At 37.2% G+C, this 18,121-nt stretch overlaps 1 protein-coding gene across 1 annotated transcript; it reads left to right on the forward strand.

Moving 5' to 3' along the window:
* Window positions 1-1,936: 1,936 nt before the first annotated feature.
* TAT (tyrosine aminotransferase) lies at window positions 1,937-16,891 on the forward strand. The gene is made up of 12 exons (XM_063438584.1): window positions 1,937-2,024; window positions 3,757-3,996; window positions 4,260-4,364; window positions 5,133-5,200; window positions 6,432-6,590; window positions 8,171-8,309; window positions 9,161-9,213; window positions 10,925-11,077; window positions 12,645-12,773; window positions 15,349-15,432; window positions 15,812-15,910; window positions 16,077-16,891. Exons 2-12 carry the CDS (start codon window positions 3,759-3,761, stop codon window positions 16,218-16,220), a joined length of 1,371 nt encoding a protein of 456 aa, XP_063294654.1. The 5' UTR covers window positions 1,937-2,024; window positions 3,757-3,758; the 3' UTR covers window positions 16,221-16,891.
* The last annotated feature ends 1,230 nt before the right edge of the window (window positions 16,892-18,121 follow it).

The following is an 18,121-nucleotide window of genomic DNA, read 5'->3' on the forward strand; positions in this document are numbered from 1 at the left end:
CAATATCAAATCTCTGTATGTTACCACTTTTTGTGCTGATTTTCTTTGTTTTGTTAATTTATCTAGGGACCTGGACACCGGGGAGCTAAAACAAGAGACTTGGAAAGGCACAGAAATGACATTTAGGTAATATCGGTACATTATATTTTAAAATAATTAAAAGTACCTCTCTAGGATCACAGTTCACTACACTATATTGGAGGTTTTGTTTTTTATTTCCTTTTCATAATTTTGGAAGCTTTCTACGATATTATCCTTAGACCGATAGTGGAATATGTGTGGATAAGGAACCTCAGTAATATTGCTCACAGCTGGTACAAATTCTATGTTATATTGACACGCCACCCTTTCCCAATGTTTCTATATCTGGCAATAAAACGTTCAATGAGCAACATTGCGGTTCTGGAAAGTAATTTCTTAGGAACCTCTCTGAAATTCTAGAACTCTACCGTATGATAAATATCAACGTGGGCCAAGATTATGGGCCTTTCTGAAATTCTAAAACTCTACCGTATGATAAATATCAACGTGGGCCAAGATTATGGGCCTTTCTGAAATTCTAGAACTCTACCGTATGATAAATATCAACGTGGGCCAAGATTATGGTGTCTAAGTTGTGGACGAGTTTTAGAAGTTGTGTTTTTGTTCTTCTTCGTAAATAAATATTTACAGTAATAATTATAGGCTCCCTTGAGGCAAATTGATGACACAAGTTAACCAGTCATTGAATGTCACCTTAGATGCCACCAGTCGTGATCTTTGTATTGGATAAGACGTGTGGGAATCTAGAAACAATAAGCTAGTAATACCAGTAAAACAAGAGAATCTGGAAACAAGAATGTGGTTTTTGCAGTTAGACCAGGACTCTGAGAAGATCACCTTGGTTCAGCACAGATTATATTACATAGATGGATTTCTCAAATTAAAGACCATGGATGCAAAATCACTTGGTAAGACTGGGGTAACCCAAAGATTTGGGATGAGATAATTGATATAGTATTATAGTAAAAAGTTAATGAAATAGGTTTGATGTGACGCATTCAGTCTGAGATAGCATTACGACTTTTCTCTGGGATGCAAGGAACAAACCTAAGGACATCTTAGACATTGGGGAGAAGATAGCAATGGCTAAATGTAAGAACTTCATAAAATATAATGTACTGAGCCTAGCCAAGACCCAGAAACAGCCTTCCTTCCGAGATGAATACCCTACTAGAAGTTGACTGGCCCCCAGTCTACATCAAACTTGTAACAAGTATACTATGAGAGTAATTCAAATTCCAAACATTTCCTAATAATATTAAGCTGCTCATAGATTTACTCAAACTAAGATTGTTTTCCTTCTAAGGCAAATATACTAAATGGGATGTCTTTGTTATGGTACTAGTCATATTGTAGCTCATAATATTTCAGAATGAAATTTCTTACGATTGGAACCGTCATCAATTTATGAGATGATCTTCAATTTAACACCATGTATATCTTTGCTGCTCGCAATCGAGAAGCGCAGTACAAATGGAACCTGAATACAGTTTGTAATAATGTGTGTTCTGGGATACCACATCCCAGCATAAAACAATCACCAGAATAACCTAGTCCTCCAGATCGTTCTGAAATGGGTGCTTGTTTTTTTAGATGTCCCTTGCTGCCCAGTATCAGGAATACTATGTCTATCTGATTTTTAAACAACATGTTTATCGTGCACCTATGCAACAGATGGGATGGGGATACAAAACCCATGTTTATAATAAAGTGAAAAAAAGAATGAAAGTGTTAACTCGAATGCCTTCAAAATCAGTTCAATATGGTACATAAACCGATAGGAGGGACATTTCTGTAGTGGAACACTACCCACTTTTCAGCCAATAGTTACTGAGATTTAGGTCCAACTCCCATTTTTTGGGACTATTTTATGGACAACTTGTGCCTTATCTGTGACTCATCTGGTTAGCTGTGCAGAGGAATTCAGAGTGACAGTCTGACAGCCCGAACTTTAAAACAAGTTTTTCTATACAAATAAAAAGGTACAGTGGACAAAAATACTCTTTTAATTCCTAATAACCTGTTCAGCGTTAAATGAAAATTAATTACATTTCCCATTTCAGATTAGGCTTTAGAATTATGTTCCTAAATCTGAGTTTGAAAAAAAGTGTAATTTTAAATTTACTTATTAGAATTAACTATTGGAATTATATGTAACGAGCTATGTTTTAAACAATAAAATTATGCACAATAATCTGCAAAATATGTCCTCTTTTTAAATATTTCCAGTTTTCGCCTTGCTTAAAATTAAGTTTAATTTATGCAGTGTAATTTCTATAATATTGAGCTGTATGCTATGTATCCATCAAGAATAATTCTATTGTAACGCATGTATTTTCCTATTATTTAATAGATTTAGGTATGAGAATTTATTTATTTTTTTGTATCTATGTAATATTAATAAATGTTTTTGTCTATTAACTTTATTGTTTTTGTCCATCAAGAATACCGTAATTCTATTGTAACGCATGTATTTTCTTATTATTTAATAGATTTAGGTATGAGAATTTATTAGTTTTTTGTATCTTTGTAATATTAATAAATGTTTTTGTCTATTAACTTTATTATTTCCATAGTTTATCTGTTTCTTGCACCGTTAAAGTTGCTGTAATTAGGTGTTCATTTAATTCAGGGCAATATTTGGACGAGAACTCTTAATATTGCTTTCTACCCTACAAAAGAATTGTAATAATATTTTTTGTAGTTTTTATTGTTTATAAAAAAACAATAGTTTTATAATTAAATTATCATTACAGAAAAACTAGAAGTTACTTTTAAAAAAAAATACTGATTTTTATTTCCTTAATCTAGCACTAAGATATATTGAAACATCAACTGAATATCTGAAACAATTACTTAATTCATTCATTAATTATTGTAGGTGTATACATTGTATTAAAAATGAACATGAAAAAAAACCACACCATGTATAAGAGGAGATTATTCCTTTAAAATATAATATTTACTATATAAATGTACATTTTTGTATATTTAGGAAAAAACATTTACTGATTCCTAATGCTATATGGAGTTGTTTGGATTTACACATAACATGCTAATTATATAACACACATAGGAACATCTGTTGTGATTTGACTCTTTGAACAGCTTGATTGTCTGTGCAAACTATAAACCAATTTCACACTCGTGTAGAGTCGTGCATTTGGTTCTTAATATTCTTTGTTAGAAATTACAGCCTCTAGTACCTCTAGTGGAGGTTTTTTAGAATACGATTTTTCATGCTCTGCTGAATTTGATCAAATATATAAACATATATATATATATATATATATATGCGAGAGGAATGCAATAATTGGATTTTTCTCAAAGACATCATTTGAGGTTAACTTTGGTTGAAGAATTCATATGAAGTGTTGGATAAACTATAAACCTGATTTTTTAATTAATTTTTTTTTAATTTATTTTTTTTACTTTGTAGACTACATTGCACAAGTAACAGTAGCTGTAAATATAAAATATAACAGGCTTTTACTGTCTTGCAATAACAGCACGTAATCTATGTTATAAAGCATAATTGTGTTTTTGGTGAAATTATTATAATAATGAAAAAAAAAAGGTTCGGAGAGGGTAGATTGCATGTTTCATAAAAGGTAATTATATCTAATTCATGTTAAACACAGCTTCCCAATAGCATTCGACCTACTGGAGTTCTTTGTTCAGCCAACAGTAACCAGATTTTTGTTTTTCTCGTAGAAATGCAGACGGACGCCTATATAATCCATGTCAATGGATCAGTGGCCCACCCAAAGGTCCTCGACGTGCATGTCAATATTCAAGGTCCCAACACCGTGGATAAATTAAAAGCACGAAAGCCAAGATGGGCAGTGCGTGCATCCGAGATGTCCAGGAAAACCTTCAATCCCATCCGTGCCATCGTGGACACAATGACAGCTGTTCCCAATCCCAACAAGAAGATGATCGCATTGTCTATAGGTCTGTACTCAATCAATTTCTGCCTTTATAACACTTAGCGAACTGTCCTTTTTTTCATGACTATTTTATCCAATTGTTTATTTATTCAACATTACCATACTTGAGATTGAATTATTTCAGCAAGCTTCAACATATTCCTGTTTGTTAATGCTCACAATTATTATTATTTTTTTGTTATGTTCACTGGAATTCTTGACAAGTTACACTTTAGTAAATAACGCTTTATATGTGAGAGTTACTCAATGATGCCATTGCCGTTTTAGGAGACCCAACAGTATTTGGGAATCTACCCACTGATGAACAGGTCACCAGAGCCATGAAGGAGGCCATAGACTCTGAGAAATACAATGGATACGCACCAAGTATAGGTAACTATACATTTTATAACAGTTTCTTACGTTGTCCATCTCCTATTTCTAAAACAAGCATCCTCCAGACTGCAATTCTACCTACCAGCGAGATAGCCCAGTTGGTTAAAGCACCAACTATAGAATCTGGTGAAACGTGGGAGCTACATTACAAACAGATTAAATACTTACAAGACTGATAAAGTGAATTACATTTAATTAGAATAACATTTATTCTAGGATATATTTGAAATTATAAATATATTAAATTTAAATCTCTGAATAAAGCACTTTAAATATTATATCTGTTGGTCCCTTAAACTCTGTAGAGGTTTATAACAGCCCATACAATGACCTTATTACTTTAATAAAAGTTGTTCACATGCACATTATTATCTAAAGTATTTTGTTCTCTAAGTTGTATATCATTGTTTAATTAATATCAGCTTTGGCTATTATTAACAGTTACATTGGCCAGTCATTGCCATCAGATGCCAAACTGTAAGTTCTGAATGTACCAGACTGCTAGTTTCCATCTTCTATACACCCAACCCAATAAGAAATAATATCTCTCAGGGTGTCCCAGTGATTCATGCAGTGAGTGGGGGGCTAAGCCAGCATCACTGGGGAAAGTCATTTCTAGCTAAAGCCTTTGTGCCCGGGCATTATCCAAACCCATCACCCTTATCCTTACCAGCATTCTGCCACCAGAGTTGATGAAGCTTTTATTTTATTTGTAAGATCATTTTTCCTTTCTTAATGAAGCCTTCTCTGCTCTTTCATTGGCAGGATACCAGTCCAGCAGGGAGGTGATTGCTAAATACTTTACCTGCCAAGACGCTCCTTTGGAAGCCAAGGTGGGTGCATTGATGGGGAGCTGGGGCAGATAGGCTAAGCAGCATGTGACATGTTCTGCAACAGTTGTGGATCTAAATCAGGGTTCTCCAAACTCTGATGTTCAGATGTTGCTGAACTGCAATTCTCATGATTCTCTGGCTATCTATTTAATTCAAAGCATCATGGCATTTGTAGTTCCGCAACATCTCAAGGAACAAAGTTTGGAGAACCCTGATCTAAATCCTTGCAACCCCTCGAAGAGGGGAGCGTTCATCCCTTGGGAACTGTCCTCAGACGTGAGCCGCCATGTTCACTGTTTACATGTTAATTATGGGACAGCCCTCTGAAATGCCTTTCACATCAGTTAGAAACAAATGTCAACTTTTTATTGTGCAAAGTTTGAGTTTTAAGAGGAAGCGTCACTTTTCTAGACATGATATCACTGAATGAAACATTAAAAAGCTCCTATGATTCATGTTATCCTGTACTTCATGGGATGTTCCAGTTTCTTTTAACTGTAAATTAAAGACATGACAATCCAGTACTATAGTCCATCAGATATATTGGCAGCATCTAATGTTGCACAAGGAGTATGGAGCTGCAGTAATCAGAGGTTCAGAAATTCACCTCTCCTGCAGGTGACAAGAGAGAAGATATGTGGCCAGCAGCGAGATCTGGGATAGACGGCAACAATATCTCAACATGAAAATCTGTCCATGAAATGGAAGGCTTTATGAAAATTAACTTTTGAACAACAAAATATACAAAAATAATTTTAGCCGAACTGATACTCTGTGCTTATAATAACTTATCAGTCACTACCAGAGAGTACAGGACAGGACAGGACAGGACTGGCCCTTTCAGTTTCTCACCAAAATGGGAATTAAAGAGAATTGACAAAAATATTACAAGTTTTAGGCCAAAAAAGATAGAAATGTTGGCAGCTTGGCTATTGCGGCCAACAATTTGTAATTCTCCACAATTCCCAGTTTAGTGAATAAATCTACGAATGGATTACATGAGCCCTGCTTAAAAAAGTAAAAACAGAAAAAAACAACTCCACGCATCATTACTGAAACAGAAGCATAAACGTGTTAAAATATGAAAAACAATAGTCTTTGGTGCTACATAGATGAAAATAATCTCAGATTTTATTGATATATGAAACCTTATTGAAAACCATATCTGTCTCACAGATGCATATGACGCGCAATAATAATAGCTGTAATAATATTATCTCTCTCTCTGTAGGACGTCATCCTGACAAGCGGCTGCAGTCAAGCTATCGAGCTAGCTTTGTCTGTCCTCGCCAATCCTGGTCAGAACATCCTGGTCCCTCGTCCGGGTTTCTCTCTCTATAAGACATTAGCCCTGTCTCTCGGAATTGAAGTCAAACTGTACAACTTATTGGTGAGTTTCAGATTGTAGAGATAGCCATGTTTAGGGCAATGACCTCTCAATGTTGGGCTGTGTGACACACAGGTGCAGGAGGCTGGACATGTGCAAGCCACTCAGATCATGTCAAAATCCTAGATCTGGCATAGAGCTGTACACATTTGTAGTAAGACAGCCGTATTCAGGAGCCAGACTGTTTTTTTTTAGGATAATAGAGTTCTATGTGAAATATACACAAAGTCGGAGCTAGCTGTAACTTTTCATTAGCCATGGCTGCTCGGCGTCTGCAGTTTATTGAGTCTTGCAATAAGGCATTTTGGTGACTTATTGGATCAAGACATAGCCACCCGGACATGCGAATTGTGATTGTGCATCTAGCAAACAAAATGGCGGATATTGAAAAATTCTCCAATTCAGTTATAGTCACAGTTTGGACAATTCATACTGAGTTTTGCATTTAACTACAAATCGTTGTGTTTAGTAAATTAATTCTCATTATTTAAAATTGAGTAATATTGCTCACTTACTTCAAGTACCCAGGAGATACAATATGTAAAGGCAAGTTAACTGTACACTCTTACTGACAGATAGGAAGACAAAAAAAATCAGTTCTCTACGGGTTAAGGTACCCTCCGAATGTGTGGATACCTGACCGAATGTGGGGATACCTGACCGAATGTGGGGATACCTGACCGAATGTGTGGACACCTGACCGAATGTGTGGATACCTTACCGAATGTGTGGATATCTGACCAAATGTGTGGATACCTGACCGAATGTGTGGATATCTGACCGAATATGTGGATACCTGACCGAATGTGTGGATACCTGACCGAATGTGTGGATACCTGACCGAATGTGTGGATACCTGACCGAATGTGTGGATACCTGACCGCATGTGTGGATATATGACCGAATGTGTGGATACCTGACCGAATGTGTGGATACCTGACCGAATGTGTGGATATCTGACCGAATGTGTGGATACCTAACCGAATGTGTGGATATCTGACCGAATGTGTGGATACCTGACCGAATGTGTGGATACCTGAGCGAATGTGTGGATACCTGACCTGTGGGATTTTGATTTTCTCATTAACGCTGTCAATCACAGCGATGACTTAACAGACGGTACGAGAAAGATTAGTAAATCTCACATTGCCGAGAGTGGCTTTCGCAGACAGTATATATACTTACACTCACTGTAACAAGCTGGGAAGACATTAAAGACAATGCTGCCCTTAAAATTAAAATAAATATCTGCTTGCAGCGACAATGAGAATGGTATATTTTATATTATGTGTTAGACCAGGCTTCCCCAAACGCCGGCCCTCCAGATGTTCCTGAACTACAACTACCATGATTCTCAGCCTATCTATTTCATTCATAGAATCATAGGAGTTGTAGTTCAGCGACATCTGGAGGGCCGGAGTTTGGGGAAGCCTGTGTTAGACCAACCAAACTGAACTGGAGAAAAAAACCACAGTGATCTGTTTATAGGGCACTTAATTTGGTCTCAGATTTACAATTATTGGGTGAATTGACAACAATTCCCAGTTTAGTGAACGAATAATCCCAATTATTCCTCTTTGTAGCCTGAGAAGTCATGGGAGATTGACCTGAAGCACATGGAATCTCTGGTGGATGACAAAACTGCCTGCATTATAATCAATAACCCGTCAAACCCCTGCGGCTCCGTCTTCAGCAAGAAGCACCTACAGAAGATCCTGGCAGGTGAGTCCATTATTCAGTGCCAGGTGTCATTCTAAGGGCACATGATGCTAGGCCTGCCAATGTGAATTGTAGCTTTAAGAGTATAAGCTGGCTGAGCGTTATGGGAGTTGTAATTCCACAATAGTGGCATGGGAGTGACCAATAATCAATGCACATTAACAATAGCAACATATAGCCAAATACGGTAATAGAACAGGTGGTGATAATGTGGCCATCACCAAATGGTATTCTGAGTTCATTGTTCATGTCATGCAAAGATCAGAATGTTTCACTATGCCATCTAATCCCACCACCATGGGTGCAGATAAGGAACACACAGTGTAGGTGAATGTAGCTGAGACATAGTGACCTCTTTACTGAATAAGGGATGTGAGATTAACTCGGCGGTGAACTCACTAATTCTCAAATTGCTAAAAAAAAAAAAAAAAACTTTGGAGATCCCTATTACTTTCCATGGGGAACTGGGGGAATCTGGTGAAATGTAGTCAGCAAGCCCGAGTGCAGAGTATGGAGGTCCAGCATTCTGCTATATTGCCACGTCAAGGACGGTTCCACTAGTAAATGGAGATATTTCTATATTATTCCAAGTGGGAATCGGGTAACGTGGTTTTCAATGAACTAACTCTTTGGGCAGACATATGTCATTAGTTTGAAAGCTAGAAAGCAATTCATTATAAATAAATCTGAACTCAAAGAGAAATCGAGGCCTCTCTCCTTGCTTCTCTCTTTTATATATTGTTGAGTTTCCTTATTTGTCACCGTTTTGGTAACCAGGTAGCGTCTGCATTTGTGACCTGGTGAGACTGCTAGAGACATAGGCATATCTGAAGGTATTCTTAATGTTTTCACAGTGGCATCAAGGCAATGTGTGCCCCTCCTTTCTGATGAAATCTACGGCGACATGGTGAGTGGGTTATATTTATGTTTGATTGTACGTCCTCATCTTATTAGTATCGTAAAGTGACATAGTATTGAAATAAGGCTGAAAGAATCAGCAGATCCACGATGTTCTAGACAGAACATTGGGATTGTAACCAGTTCTCAAGGTGTATGGACATTCTAGGGATAATCACACTCAATGAAACTGTAGGGACTCATCTATAAATTATATTGTCCACCTTTTACTGTCGAGATTGGGGTACCTTGTTAATTCTGGATGTTGCTTCAGGCTAACGCACCCTTTGTTCCTCCCGGTGTTTTATCCTCAGTTGTATCTCTCTCTCTTTACCTGACCGGACTGCTTATCCTAGCTTTCTGGTTTATGGTTTTAAGAATTTTTGACCGTGTCTCCCACCCAACTCCTTTCTTCCACTTCCCTTTTCTTTCTATCTTTATTCTACTATCTTGTTATCTAATTCCTCCTTGTGCTTTATTATATTGACAGTCATGCATGGACATTTAATGTGTTTTGTTCTGTTGTATTACTGACTGTCGATTTATTATGTTTATCGTCATTCATTGGTGTCTTGGCACACCCTTGGGGCACATACATGCTCTGCTTTACTTTCTCTAAACGTCAATAAACTTCAGTTTGAAAAAAATAGAACGATTAAGTAGTATCTCACAGCCGGATACCTCGCATAACTGGTAAACAACAGGTGATAAAACCCTCAAGAGCCCTCATGGCGAGCCCGTAGCCATCTCCTCCAGACACCCCTGCTGTCCAGATGTCACAATGACTTTGCAGTTTGTGTTCTTTTGAAGTGGATCTTTTTCTTGGACGATCTGTTCTTCATTAAATACTTCCAGATGTCTAATGGTTCCTTCACAAAGCAATAACAAGATAGACACACCCTCTGAGTTCCATTACCTCTTATAGGAAATATTTCTTAGGGTTACCAGACAGATCATCAAAAATATACCCACCATGCCATATTCTGGTAGGACAGAACCGGGAGTTAGGAGAAGACAATAGCTTGGAATTATTCCTCCAGTGGAGACCAGTCATGACTGGGTCATAAAGTATTCATAAGTAATTAGAGACAACTATATTCTCCAGTATTTATTTTTCTTCTGGATATGTTCCACATACTTTCATTAATTCTCATTTTCTCTGTGTTCTTCTACTCTAATCGCTTTAATGTAATTTTCTCTAAAAAATATTTTGCCTGAGCAGTAAACATTCTTTAGATTTCTGAGGAAATCCTTTACAAAACTGCTGGTTTAATTCTCTACAAGAATTGTGCACAAAACAAAAATACCTCTTATTCATAATATATTTTAAATAAGGAAATCATAATAAAAGGTAACTGTAATGTAATGTCAGCTAAAAAACAAAGCAGATCTTTGTAGACCCAGTTATGATGTTAGATGGATCTAGTTGGACTTTGGTCAGTGGTAAATCATTGTGCTGATGGAACGTCCTCTGGCCAATCTGGATGTGTCTTCAGTTGTGAAACCATTGTGACATTGTGTGGACACACAAATATTCCAGTAATTGGCAATACCCTGCATATCTGAGCTCACGTTGGATCACGTTCTCAAAATGTATTCCTCTCTGTGCTATTATGTTTAACCTTAAATTGTAGTGTATAGATCTAGTTTGTACCAATGATGTGTAAATCCAGGTAGAAATTGGCTTCCTTATTTACATTTCTCCACATTTGTCCCTCTAGGTTTTTGAGGAAGGGGCTTTTCATTACTTAGCACCACTCAGCACCAACATCCCAATCCTTTCATTCGGAGGGCTCGCTAAACGCTGGCTGGTACCAGGCTGGAGAATGGGGTGGATTCTAATTCATGACCGGAAGGAAATCTTTGGAAAAGAGGTAATAGGAAAATTGTTGCAAAAATGGACAAGATAATGGGAAATTAACCAAATTCCAACTTGATTTGTAAAGTGGTTCAGATCAGACTCTGTGAAACATCTACAGGGAGCAGAGGCAAGGGGCTCCTTTGTCAACTACACTGTAGTAGTAATAACAGTAATCCCACTTTACAATCATTTTCAATATTTATTGGCAATCATTTCATATAACCTACAAAAAGAGAAGTCCTGCGCTCACTCCCATCACTGGGCGGCTGCAATGACTACAGTACACATCAGCCCCAATATATAGTAAAAACAAAAGAAAGAAAAAGTTACCTGCATTCTCTCCTTAATCCCTATGTATATTTAGACAAATGGAGGTCATTTAGTTGCTCCAATGGCCATTGGAGGGAATGCCCGCCTGCCAACGTCAAGGCAGACCCCCGTAAGCGGGTCCTAACACTGACCCTTCAGCCTGCTTCCTTGAGCTTCTGGCAAAGATATCTCTAATGAGATAGAGAGGGGTATATTTTATATACACACCCCTATACTTATTAACCCTTAATAGGGAACACATGGGATGGGCGGCAGCATTGTAACCAGGCTGTGTGATACAAAGTAAATACAAATACTTTGTATTTCATAGAACCTAGCAAGAACCTGTTAACAACAGTTATTGTGGTTTCTTTAAAGGAACACACCACTACAAAAAGTTTAGTAGATATACTCCAAATACATTTAATTGTGATTATTTTTTTTCATTGGGTATATGTAAAATAAGCTTGCAGTAGCTGCAGATCACTTGTCTGCAGCCTTTGCAAACCCTTCCTTTCTAACCCAGACCAGAATTTCTGTGGCTGTCCAATCACAGACTCCCAATGCAGCTTAATGAGAAGTCTTTGCAAGGCAGGTGCTCTGGGAAATCGCTGCCTCTTGAGTTTATCTCCACTGAGCTAAATAAACCAGGAAGTAACAGGACCGGGTGTCTGATTGACAGCCTGTGAGGGTGTAACAAGGTTAAATTATAAAAGTGTAAATTTTTATTGAAATCTGCGCTTTTTGTAAAATGACAAAAAAAGAGGACACACTTTTCATGGTTTAATCACTTCTGCAAGCTGAAGCACTTTAGGAGTCCAGAGTGTTCCTTTAAGTTAAGCAATATTTGATCTATAACTTGGGTTAGCCGGTTCTTTGTTGTGTTTTTATCGTTGAGCACTTTAAAACATTGTATCTTTTGGTAAAATGGCATATTAGTTTTTTTATTTTTATTTTTTTAAACATCTTGGAATTACCGAGACAAGGTCGTTTCTCCATATAAATGTATTGCATGATTCTGTCCCATAGAAGGGAAATGTACAATCCCCCGCCCCAAGAATGCTATTTCCATGTGTTTCTATCAAACAGAAGTTATCTTAAAAAAAAGAATGATACATCTGATAACTGTTAGTTCTTAAACTAGGAATTCATCCAGTTGGAACATAGAGCGGAAAACATGTCATATGTAGCATACGTGGCCTTTTTGATACAGCTTCTGAATGCCTTATATTAAATAGAATTCACAGAGTTGATTTTATTACCGTCCTTAGATCAGAGAAGGTCTTCTGAGGCTGAGCCAAAGAATTCTTGGACCATGCACCATTGTCCAAGGTGCCCTGGAGCACATTGTGAAAAGGACACCTCAAGAGTTCTACGATAACACCATTAACTTTATCAAGGTATGCACCCTACTTGTAGCTCGAAATGTGCTCAAGTCAATGATATCCACTAAGAAAGGCGTGATATGAAATCTGGAGGTCAATTTATTAACTAGGTAGGAGAGGAGGCACAAAGCTCAAACCATATGGAAAACTTTCTTCAACTATAATGAATATGATGAAATGAGGCAGGAATAGGAAACTCGTTGCTCTTTAAACTGTGCTGACAGAGTTTCGTTAAAAAGAAAGCATTAATTAATTTCTCAGCTTCAAAAGCCCTAATTGTATTTCTCCGGCCAGTTAATATGAGCTTGTGCCAGTGTGACCTAGCTCTTTGGTACTTAAAACAAACATTCACAATGGTTTGCCATTTTAAGGACTGTTAATTGGTTTGCTGAATTATTTCAGGAGCAGAAAGCCAGGTACAATGTGCTTTGTGTGCCCCTATCGGGCAAGCTGATCTCATGTTAAAGGGGAACTGTCATACTTGAAAACAAGAGAAATCTCAATGTATCCTTCCTGGTAAAATATTTTATAAATAAATCAATTATAAGAATTCCTATAACTCTTTTTGATGATTATATGTCATGGGATATGCACAATAAATAGCAAGAAATACCGTATTATTTTTTTATTATTTTAATTATAAATTTAGTAATTGTTAAACTCCGGAATTAATGAGTTTCCTACCCATTTATCTGCATTTTCCCATGTGTTTTTTGTGTAAAATCACGAGGAGGAACAGAATTTGAATTATTTCTTCTTCCTTTTCAAGTAACCATTGCCCACTGTTCGAGGCTACAATCCCAACCGAACTGTTTTGTAAATTTAAGTTTCAATGTATGAGTTAATAAATAAACCCCCACAATACATACTTTTATACTCAATAAAATTAGCGAAGATATGGCCTCCAATTCTTTTTAAACCTTTAAAGATAGAGAACAAACACACAAGTTGCAAAGATCAGACTGGAACAGGAAAATAACTTTAGCAGTTATTTTTCAGGTCTAGCTGGATTGAAGTGTTGCGTGTTGTCCAATTTACATTTGTGAAAAGAAAGAAACCGCGCCCAAGGAATATGAATAAAGTGATATACGTACACAAATATGGATGAATGATATACACTTTGGACCTCAAGAGAAACAAAAATAATAATGATAGTGCAGTACAGTATGTACAAAATGATAAGTAACGTGTGATCTGTGATGATTACACTCACATTTGCTTGAGCTATATCAGAGCTCAGCTGTATCAGCGCCTGGACGGAACAATCCCCGTCTAAGGATATAGGTAGGTGCAGATGTCCAAATGGCTCAGATGATTAGCAGTGTGCAGTGCATATATGGGGGGAAAAAGGTGCTCCAATGGTGAAATAAGTATGTTTAAATATATATAAAATAAAAAGGGTATCGTACTCACATTTACTAGAGCAGAACTTGCTCTAGTGTGTATAGCGTTGGTGGTATAATCCCCACCCAGGGATATGCTGGTACTAGGAAGTGAAGTTTGGAAAAAATAAAAAAGTGTAAATATAGATATAAAATACACTATTTATTAACCAAACATAAAAAACGATAAGAACAATAAAAGTTTGAAGTTTATTCAAATGTTTGAAGTTTACTCTTGAAGTTTATTTTTATTGTTCTTATCGTTTTTTATGTTTGGTTAATAAATAGTGTATTTTATATCTATATTTACACTTCTTTAACTTTTCCAAACTTCACTTCCTAGTACCAGCATATCCCTGGGTGGGGATTATACCACCAACGCTATACACACTAGAGCAAGTTCTGCTCTAGTAAATGTGAGTACGATACCCTTTTTATTTTATATATATTTAAGCATACTTATTTCACCATTGGAGCACATCTTTCTGTATTTATTCCCATATATGTACTGCATACTGCTATTCATCTGAGCCATTTGGACATCTGCACCTACCTATATCCTTAGACGGGGATTGTTCCGTCCAGGCGCTGATACAGCTGAGCTCTGATATAGCTCAAGAAAATGTGAGTGTAATCATCACAGATCACATGTCACTTATCATTTTGTACATACTGTACTGCACTATTATTATTTGTTTCCCTCGAGGTTCAAAGTGTATATCATTCATACATATTTGTGTACGTATATCACTTTATTCATATTCTTTGGGCGCAGTTTCTTTCTTTTCTTTTCCTTTCATGTTTTACCACTCACAAGGTTGGGAATCCTTGTATTGGTTACTGCAGCCTGTTTTTTTATATTGTATTAGTTTTTAGTGAGTGCCTATTACATATCTTTTGCTGCTATTTACTATTGTGAAGTAAATCCCCTTTGGAGTAAAAAGACTGGTGTTGCCGTTTGTGTGTATCTGTCGGAGGGACATACAAGATTGTGCGAATGTACATCTGACGTATATTGGCCATTGTAGGTGTGCAGAATCTGATTCTACTGTTTACAAAGGCCAGTGGTTCAGGGCCCCAGCAGTAGAACTATTTGATTTCCACATTTTGACCTCCTTATCTTCCCTTTGGCAATCCATCAAGCCAATTATCTGTTCTCTAGAACATTTGCTAAAACATATCCTATTTTGTGTACTTTATTTTTGCAGTCTAATGCTGACCTGTGCTATACCACCCTCTCGTCTGTCCCTGGACTCTGCCCGGTGCGGCCGGCTGGGGCCATGTACCTAATGGTGAGACATTTTGTTGGTTTGCCAGACACAAAACAATCATTAACGTGTAACTTGTAACTTTCCATCTGTTAAATGGAAGCCCATGCTGTTTTACATGGTTATATATGTTGACAGACGGCACCTTGGGGCAAGACACTAATACATACTTGTATAAACAGGAAGTCGGTCGGGATTTCAGGGTGAGATTTGTGGGAGGAGTAAACACTTTTTTGAAATGAAAACAATATCGCCGAGAGAAACTCTAGGAATCGGGGGTCATTTCCAGTGGTCTACCTGTCTCTCACCTTTACTGACCTTCCAAGACTAGAGCTGGCTCCTCTGTGTTTTGTTGTTTTGATAACACGAATGGAATGACACGTGCTCTCTTTTTAATGAACAGGTTGGCATTGATATGGAGCACTTCCCAGAATTTGAGAATGATGTAGACTTCACAGAACGGATGATATCAGAACAATCTGTCTTCTGCCTCCCAGCCACAGTAAGTGCTCTAAGAGTGGAGGTCTCCCTGTTTACGATCGAATTCCCATAAAATTGTTCTTTGTGTACTAAGAATCCACTGAGCGCTGCAAAAAAATGTCTCAATTAGATTTGTTTTCGACCTCTTTTCCTGCTTTTCTCACTTGACCTTTTGTTCTCCCTGTTAGTGTTTCGAATATCCCAACTACTTCCGCATTGTCCTCACTGTCCCAGAAGACATGATGATTGAAGCCTGCCGACGCATCCGAGAATTCTGCCAACAACACTATCAGGGTGGAGAAGGGTCGCAGGACTTAGAATGTGACAAATAAAGTGGTTGGCGTTGTCCTGCTCACTTATGGCTTTTCTACCTTCACCCTTAGTAACTCCACCACCAAACCCAGGACTTTATTGTGTTGAATCCAAGCCAGAGTTCTAACATCCTCTCAGTCTTTAGCAGACAAACGGTTATCGATATATTGTACTTCATATTGTATTAGACAAGCATGCATCAGAGTGTCCATATTTAAATTATTGTAATAATGACGTGTAAAACCCAGGGCTCATCACCCATGTGGTCACTAGCAGAGCTCAGACACTCTATTGACTCAATTTGGGGTGAGCTGCTTTCGCTGCTCAAATGGCAAAAGTCTTTGCAAATTATTAGAGGCAGAAGTGCTTCTACGAATATTTAGTTTACATGAAAGCAGATCTTTAATGAAGTTTGACTACATACGTCAACTTTAAAACCCGTGCCTATTATTACGTTTATTGCTCCAAGTCAGCATTTTATAGCAGAGAGTGGGGCTACCATTAGTAATGATTCGCTCGTAGCTATGTTCTGATTGGCTGAAAAACACAGTGCAGCCAATCAAAACACAGCTTTGTTTTATTTATTTTAAATTTTCCTCTCCATCAGACATTACACACTTTCTCTTAAATGTAGGACTTCACACAGCAGTAAAATGTGCAAGAGGTCATTTTCTTTACAGACATTATCATGAATGTCTGACTACGTTCTACATTATATAAGGTTTTAATACGTGTATTATGTCATTACTGAATGTTTAACATGTAAAATTCAAGTAGTATTACCTGCATAAAGTAATCTGCAATTTAGCAATCTCCAGATCTTTAGATCTGGTGTAGTTTTCATATCACGAAGTGCGTCTGCGGAACCAGATTCAAGATGGCTTTTCGTGGATTGCAATTGTCTTTCGCTGTGCCTATTTTTAACGTTTGTCCAAAGAAATGATATTGTGTTTTGTTTCTCTATACTCCATGTCACAGAAAGATAGTTTGCGTTCAGGATTCCAACGTGATAAATATGGTAGTTCTATACAATTTCTAATTTAGAATTTCTAATATATTATTTTTAATCTCATCCAGGCATTACAAAGCTTGTCTAAATATATTATTATTGCACATATTATAATATTATACTTGGTGTTATATATTTCAAAACTGTTTTATAGCATGATCTAGAAATGCATGCCTTCTTAGTGAATATCTGCTGTAAAGATAATAACTTATTGTGTTTTTTTATGAGTAAATATATATTAAACAAATCTCTTGATGGAAGTTTGTGGTTTTTTGGAAGACTCCAAATCTAACATTTTTAAATCATCAGGGTAATTTTTTTTTTCTTTCTCTCACTAACAAAACTAAACTCCATCAAAACAAGGACAGGGACTTAAAGGAACACTATAGGGTCAGGAACACAAACATGTATTCCTGACCCTATAGTGTTAAAACCACCACCTAGCCCCCCTGGGGCCCTCATTCATCCAGAAATATAGAAAAATCTTACAGTATTCAAGCATGAAGCTGTAGATCTGCATGCTGTTTGCCTCAGAAAAACAAGCAGTCTGCTGCCATCATCAGTAGTGGTGGCCTGATCCAATCACAGTGCCTCCCCATAGGATTGGCTGAGACTGACAAAGAGGGGGCAGAGCCAGCATGATTCAAACACAGCCCTGGCCAATCAGCATTGAATTAATGAATCTCTTTGAGGAAAGTTCAGTGTCTGCATGCAGAGGGAGGAGATACTGAATGTTTGGATGCATTTTCGGCAGCCATGACCCAGGAAGGATCTCTAACAACCATCTGAGGAGTGGCCAGTGAAGTTATCACTAGGATATAATATAAACACTGCATTTTCTCTGAAAAGACAGTGTTTACAGCAAAAAGCCTGAAGGTAATGATTCTACTCACCAGAACAAATTCAATACAC

Source organism: Pelobates fuscus, chromosome 12 (assembly GCF_036172605.1).
Source record: "Pelobates fuscus isolate aPelFus1 chromosome 12, aPelFus1.pri, whole genome shotgun sequence".
NCBI classification, from domain to species: domain Eukaryota; kingdom Metazoa; phylum Chordata; class Amphibia; order Anura; family Pelobatidae; genus Pelobates; species Pelobates fuscus.